This window comes from Podarcis vaucheri (genome assembly GCF_965113315.1).
Source record: "Podarcis vaucheri genome assembly, chromosome: 4".
Taxonomy (NCBI): Eukaryota; Metazoa; Chordata; class Lepidosauria; order Squamata; family Lacertidae; genus Podarcis; species Podarcis vaucheri.
The window spans coordinates 105767213-105775038 of record NC_138762.1 but is presented as its reverse complement, the minus strand read 5'-3'; the positions used below and the strand labels follow the sequence as shown (position 1 = coordinate 105775038).

At 43.2% G+C, this 7826-nt stretch overlaps 1 protein-coding gene across 2 annotated transcripts; it reads left to right on the top strand.

The window, feature by feature from the left end:
- Positions 1–815: 815 nt before the first annotated feature.
- Positions 816–2553, top strand: LOC309531128 (uncharacterized protein). Of its 2 annotated transcripts, none has more exons than XM_082220467.1 (2): positions 816–935; positions 1617–2553. In XM_082220467.1, exon 2 carries the CDS (start codon positions 1673–1675, stop codon positions 2369–2371), a length of 699 nt encoding a protein of 232 aa, XP_082076593.1. In that variant the 5' UTR covers positions 816–935; positions 1617–1672; the 3' UTR covers positions 2372–2553. The 2 variants fall into 2 exon arrangements, with proteins under 2 accessions (XP_082076593.1, XP_082076592.1); XM_082220466.1 differs by having other exon boundaries at positions 840–935; positions 1585–2553.
- Positions 2554–7826: the final 5273 nt, after the last annotated feature.

The following is a 7826-nucleotide window of genomic DNA, read 5'->3' as shown; positions in this document are numbered from 1 at the left end:
ATAAAGATTAATTAGAATTATTTCAGCATGTTCCCACACATATGTCCATCACTGACATTTGGATCGCGCACACATGCACTTCACTGATATGTGTGCACATGCGTCTAGTTCACACCTACACAATCACTATGAAATGATTGCAGCATTCCAAAATAACTTCCATTTATGAGAAGGCCATCACAGATCCTACACAACTGTTAGGACTTGTTATTAACACACAAAGCTTCTTAGTAGAAGCATTTCCAGACCTTTGCTGTTTTTCAGTGAGATTCAGTCACATACTGGCAAATTCAGGTGGTGCAATTAAAGATGATTTGGAGCTCTTGTACAACAATCTCATGTCCAAGACAAGTATCCTACTTTTTGCAAAAAGGAAAGAGAGAGGAGAATGCGCTGGGAAATGTAGGGTGATGTTTGCTCAATGCAGTAGCATTGAACCTCCACCCGAACAGAATGAATTCTCAATAAATAACTGACATCATTTAGCCCCTCTGCAAATTTTGTGCAAACCAATGGGGGATGGCTGCTCAATAAACAGGTCATCTGGAGGCGACCTTTGTTCATGTGATTAGCATTTCAAACTAAATGGGTGAACTGGTGCCATGGAGAAATGGTACATTTGAAGTGAGGTGAGGGGACACCACATCTGTGGTAGTTGATCTGCAGTCGTTCTGTCAGCCCATCAAGACATCAACTGGCTGGTGAACATGTCTCTTAAACTGCCAAAGGATAGACCTGCCTTAAGCTCTTATGTCATATGCAAATTTGTCTCCACTGAAAAGTTCCCCTTGGATACCATTATGAAGACCCCTAATTATTGCCTCATGGAGGTTGCCAGTGTGTAATGACATCACTTTGGGCCACTCAACATCACATTTTCAGCTCCAGTCGCCAAAGGTTATTAGGCAACAAATTGACTTGAGACTAGTATATAGGTAAGTGCTATCTGATCATGAAAATATACATTTTGGGGCATGGAATCTGATAAAGTGGGAAAGCCCCAAAGGATTCCCAACAGATTATATTACCCATTCTCCATTTTAAAGCTGTTTAGGGCTGTGACTGATGAAATAGCAAGTTCCACGAGACGCTGTACATATGAAGCTCCTTTATAGTTAATTAGGCTGTGTTAATCTTGTAGTAACACTTCTAGAAACAGAAGAAGGTGTTCACACAATTTTAATGGATAATGTTTCACAAATTGGGAGTCCTGGAGTCTGGATACCCACAGAGGTTTTAACTGTCAGACATTTGGTCTAGTCAAGTATTATCTCTTCTGACTTGAGACAGCTCTCCCAGGTTTCAAGCAAAAGTCTTCCCCAGTCCCACTACTTGAGAGTCTTTTAACAGGGATTAAACCTGAGGACATTGTATGAGCAGACCACGGGCTCTGCTCCCTATATATGGGCCCTGGCATGGGCTTCCAAGAAAACATTTTATGTTCAGCCTGTTAGTTTCAGCGAAATCAATAGACTTGTGGAAAGAGCAAGTGTGATTGTGAATTAAGTTTGTTTCTGTTCTGTATAAAGTTTCCAAAATGAATGTAATTTGCCTAATTTTGGATTACTTGCCTTCTTCCTGTAGTTGTTTTCATTGACACTTCACATTACTTTCAGTCTGATGAACTAGTGGATTCAGCAGACTGAATGAAGCCCCTGCCCTGGGGGATGAAATGCTAGAATCCAAGGATGGAAAATATTTAAGCAAGAGTAGCTCTCATCCTTTGACATGCTCCTCTACCTACCTGTCCTACCAGAGACAGCTAAAGCAATCACTCCGGGGTGAGAATCAAATCCTTTGGGAAAAGAACAGGACTATTCGCGAAGACAACAAAACTTTCCGTATGGAAAACAAAGCTATTCGTGAACAGAATTGTACTCTCCGAGACACAAACAATATTGACTGGGAGGAGGGCAGTGTCCTCAAGGAGAACAAACTGGACGCTTTGGATGAGGGAAAATCACTTGAGGAACAGGAAAAGGTTCTCCGAAAGCAGAATAAGGCTCTACGAGAAGAGATCAAATCCCTTCAGGAGCAGGATGTGGCCTTCAAAATGGAAGAGAAGGCTCTTCAAGAGGAGCTCACTGCTTTGTGGGAGGAGAACAAGGCCTTCCAAGAACAGATCAAGGCTCTCAGGGAGAATAGTGCTGCTCTCCTAGAAGAGGAAAAATGTCTCCATCAAGAGAGGCGAGCCCTCCAAGAAGAAGAAGCTGCCCTCCAGGAAGAGAACAAAGCTCTTAGAGAAGAAAGGAAAGCTCTTGAAGAGGAGGATAAAGCCCTGAAGGAAGAGAATGAAGTTCTGCAGCAGTGGAAGACGCTCCTCCAAGGAAGCCTCAGTGTGCAGATAGAAGGGCAGGGAGCCCTGATCTGAATATTCAGCCAAGAAACATGTGGTTCTTCTGGCATACTGGTTAAAAGGGAGAGAGCGACCCCAACAAGCTAAAATAATTGTGCTACAGGTATTTACCAAGAATTAAGCATTAATATGCACTAAAACAACTTGATGTCTGCAGCCTTAATTCCAAAGGGTGTTAATAAATGTCATGGACATCATTTATTTGTAAGATTTCTTTTCTAATTGTGCTTCATTTAATTTCAAGACCAGTAAAAATCCTCCCCGATTGCCACATTCCCACCCTCCATCATGTCATTGCCCCTTGCTAGCATCCATGTGTTTATTTCCTTTCCTTTTCTACTTTTTGACTCTTCAGCAAAACACCAACCCTTAAGTGAATGCTCCAACATATTTCTTAGGTATGGCTTGGTTTATAGAAATGATATATTCATTTGAATGTTTCCCCCCCCCAGTCCCATCCCAAAGAAAACGGGCAGGTGGGTTGCAACATCCATGTAAATAAACTCACCAAAGTTCTTAATCTGGTCTTAGTCCTCCTCTTCCAGCCTTTCTGATACAATCGTTGATTCCAACACAATTTAAAATACCGGTCAAGCCCTAATGTTACTTACCTCAAAGTAATTTCAATGGTGCCCATTGAGGCATCATCCTAAATAGATGTGTACTGGATTTCAGGAAAAAATATGGAACTCTAAAACAATAATATATGAAATGATCACTTTCCAATGCTCCAAAAACCTGCCTAAGATAGCGCTCCATTTGGGGATGTTCTGAAGATGTGACATTAAACCTCAGTGTGCATTACAAGTGACCTTATGAATTATGTCAGAAATAAGCAATGCAGAGTTCAGTGCAGCTTACCCCTTGGAAAATACATATAAGATTGTTGTGAAGCTGATATTAATAACCTGGCCATTATAATTTTGTTGCCTTCATATTCTGCTTCTAAGCTTCTCAGAGGCACCTTCAGAAACGAAATGCTGGAATATCTGGACCTGTTGTGTGATCCAACAAAGGCAGTTTCTACAGCATTATTTAGACTTCTATAAAATTTGATTCTATAGAAAATATTTTCCAGCTACCAAGCTTTTAAATAATGAACAAGCACTGTATTCTAATTAGACTTCATGAATTAATATGATGAAATTTACTTTCACATAGGGAAATTAATTACTTTCCATAAATACATTAGTAAATTATCATGCATTATTGGGAAATTTAAATGTGATTAACGGCACTTAAAAATGATCTGCTTATTTCCTGTGAATAATTAAGCTAAAACTTTGTTCTCAATATATTTACAGGGACAATATACACAAGTGTATTCATTTAGCAGTTTGATAAAGTTTGCCCAATAAAATAACAATCTCAAAGTTTTAGAAATATGCAAAGATGTTATCCATAATTGGGCAAATGTTTTGGGAAACATAAAGAAAGCACAGATTTTAGCTGCCCACATTGCTCATTTGAGCACACCTGCAAAAACATTGTTGTGAGTTCCACTGCCATCATAGACATGACTGTCCTCTGCTATCTTTCTACAAAGTGTCCCCCATGCTTGTAGAATTTGCAGCCCCAAGAGCTCATCTTTCCAATTAAAACCGTTATGTTTAGGGATGGAGGAACTGTGACCCTTCAGGTACTGCTGGACATAAATCTCCCATCAGGCAATAGTAAAGGATAGTAGGAGTTGGAATCCATCCAAATCGGAAGTGCCACAGAGATAAGCATTTGACTTGGAGACATATCTTAAGGGGCTCTGGAGTCTATGCGATTTCTGCTGCTGCTACATATATTGAATTATTGCATAAATTATGTGTGCTTGGAATGGGGTGTTTACTGTGCTTTTTATTGTTTTACTCCTCTTTTTATTATGAAGCAATTGGAATATTTGAAGACCCAAGGCAGAGGGAAAATGCTGTCAAGAGAGAATTAGCTGTATTAGAGAATTTGACCTGCTTCACCTAAATGGGTTTCCTATAAGGTCAAATGACAATTGAATCATAATGAATTTACACAATGGCCTTTCCATTCCCCTCCGCTGTATGACTGGACACAGACATGGCATCTGATATGAGGATTGCAAGGGTTATGTAAGGCAAAATGTATTTATCTGCTCCTCACAAATAGAATAATTATCCAAGTCAAACAACATAATAATTGATTCATATTTTAATAAGAAAAGTCCTCTATAAACTGAGCAACATTTACAAGAGCACTATGAGTTGAACTATTAGGTGTTTGTCATCCACCCAGCATTACTGCTTGATGATCAGGTAACATCTGTGGCCAAGAGTATCTTTTTCCTGCTTTCTTTGTACACCAGCTATGGCCCTACTGGGACAATTAGTTTCTAGACTCCATTCAGAGTGCTGCCTTTGAATTTCAAAATCTAAAACAGTCTGTGTCCCTAGTATCTGGAGGAGTGCGTCCCCCTCTGTGTCTCCTCTCATGGCTAAAGAAACCACACACATCCTGAACTCTGATATTCAGTAAGAAGTTACCAGGTCCAAAGCCCTTTTAGTGATGTACAACGCATATCAAGGCAGGCCTGTTTAATTGACTCTCTCTTGCCCTGCATAAAATCTGTTGTCCTTTAAGGGGTTTTGATTTCTGCAGTTGGAATCTGTTGTTGTTTTTTTAATATGAACTCTGCTAGCTAGCATGTCTTGCGCTGAGATTTACAATTGGCAGTCTTTACAGATGTTTTGTACTGTTTTATGGCAGGGATGGGGATCCTCTAAGCCTTGTTATCTGGTCCTTGGGATGAACCTCAGGGCACCACCCCCCTCTCCAGGCCACATCCCAAAGCCACCTGGCTTCCGTGGCTGGAAGGTGCTCTTGAACTCTGATCCTGCCTGCCTAGATAGTGAATCGAGGGCAGAGTGAGATCTGGAAACTAGTCAAAGGTGAAAGGCACGTTTGTTGCTCTGCCCACTCTTGCCTCAAAAATCAATATTTCTCCGTAGCTGCAAGTACCGTATTTTTTGCTCCATAAAGCGCACCAGACCATAAGGCGCACCTAGTTTTTAGAGGGGGAAACCAAGGGGAAAATATTATTTCCCCCAGCCCCAAAGAGCAGCAGAGAGGCTGCGTGCAGCCTGTCCACTTCTCCCAGAGCCTCTCAGGGCTGCCGGGGGAAGCCCGGGCTCCCAGCCCCAAAGAGCAAAGAAGGCAAGACAGCGAGCGGGATCCATTCCGCTGGCTGTCTTGGCTTCTGCCATAGCCGTGCACAGCCTCTCCTGGCTGGAGAGGTTGCGTGAGTCTAAAGAGGAACCCAAGACAGCCAGCGGGATGGATCACGCTCGCTGTATTGGCTTCTTTAGCCACGCACATCCTCTCGTGCCGGGAGAGGCTGCGTGCGGCTATGGCAATTCCCCCACCTCCCGCAAAAGCCCACAGGAGCCGCGTACCCTTTAAGGAGCGCGCGGCTCCTGCGGGCTTTTCTACCAGGAGGGAGAAGGGACTGAGTGGCCACGTCAGACCCTTCTCCCTCCTGGGGAAAAGCCCGGAAGAGCCACGCGGAGTTTGTGTGTGGTTCTTGGGGGCTTTTCCTGCCTGCCTCCCCCCTGCATTTGCTCCATAAGACGCACATACATTTCCCCTTACTTTTTAGGAGGGGAAAAGTGCATCTTATGGAGCAAAAAATACGGTATGTCATTTTCATTCCTGAATACAAAATTGATGCCTATCCATTGTGGCCCCTGAAAATTTGCCCAGAAGGGAATGTGGCCCTCAAGCTGGAAGAAGTTCCCCACCCTTCTTTTACAATCAACTTGGGCAAGTGCCAATTCAACAAATAAACAAAATGATACAATGCAGCAGAGTGTTGCTAAATAATTGTTAACATTGTCTCACAAAGCTTTGCAGGCCTGCAGCAACAAAGACAATCCTAATTTTGTTTGTTTGTTTTTAAAAAGATTTTCTGTTGATAAATAACTGGGGTCCATCTCAAATTGATTTTAGCTCCTCTGTCCAAATTTTGTTACATAAACTGCTTGGTCTGAAGGCAAATTAAGGACACACAACCTGTTAGCATATATCTGTGGAATGCTCTGCCAATAGAGATTCAGCAAGAACCTTCTGTTTCAACCTTTAAACACCTGCTGAAAACTTTTCTATGTCCCCTGGCTTACACCAGCAATTAATAGATACATATTTCCATCATGGTTAGTTGATGGCTTCTGATTTTAATTTTTATGTTTTGGTTATTATATATAGATATTATTGTAAACCTGTTTGGTATTATTATAATATAGCAGCATATAAACATTTAAAATAAAATAGATACGCACATGTTTATTTTGTTTCTGGTGGACTAGAAACCTAGCTGGAAAAGGAATGAAATTAATCTTATGGCGGCGTTAGAGAACTAGAGTGATATTGCCCAGCTCAGATGGGTTTCCTTACACTAGAGGTCATTCCACACCTAAGTCTTAAGCAGCCCAAGTTGGGTCATGATATTTCCATCACTTTCTTTGCTTCTGCTTTCCTTGAAGCTTCTATGAATATGAGCTTGACAAGGGGATTTAGGAAATTATCCTTGGCTTTCAGCCCAGGCTGCTTACTCAAATCTAACCTTGCTGGTGGGGAATCTGGGCATAGATCCAGAAATAAGCACTTTAATTGGAAGCCAGGCACTTAACAGCAATTCAGCTGCTTCAGTTGCAGATCCCTCCAATGCAATTGTACCCGGTGTTAAAGTCAAACGGATGCCTCCTGTCAGCCTTGCTAGTGATACCTTCTGAGTAATGCTGTACCCTTCAGCAGTTGAGCAGCAATCTCTTGTTTAGTTTGGCAATCCTTTCGCTGTTAATTTTTCATTAGAAAAACAAGATCAGGCTTTTGGCTTGCACAATTGTCTGAGAAAGAAGGACCAAAGCCAATACTGTAATTCTGTAAGATTTTGTTCAAGGAATCAAATGCTTTCTTCTTAGGTGAGGTATCTGTGATCAGTGGCATCGCAAGGTGGGAGCAGAGGGGCGGTGTGCCCCATGTTCCATGTCTGGGGGTGGTGACAAGAAGGCACCCCGTGGGGTGCTTGCCCTGCCACCCGGCCGAGGCGCAGCGGCGCGGGCAGCCATTACGGTGGTGCAGCCGCATGTGGAGGATCCTCCGTTTGCAGCTGCAGCCGTGAGCAGAGGAGCCTGCCATCATCCTTACGGTTCTCAGGACGTGCCGGCGGCGACATACAACACATGTCACACATGCCACATGCATGTGCTCTGCGTAGCGATGCTACACATGCGCTGTACATAGTGGTTTGCTGCCGGCGCCACCCGAGTGGCAATCCCTCTGCCGCAAGCAACAGCCACTTACGGCAAACCGGGGGCCCCCCTCCCAGCCTCCCTGGCTTCCTGTAAGCGACTCCCGCTTTGCTGTTTTACAGCGAGCCAGGGAGGGAGGGAGGGGGACGGACAGGAGCCGTGGCTCCCGAGACGACGAGCTGTGCAGTTTTGCCAGTGCCCCC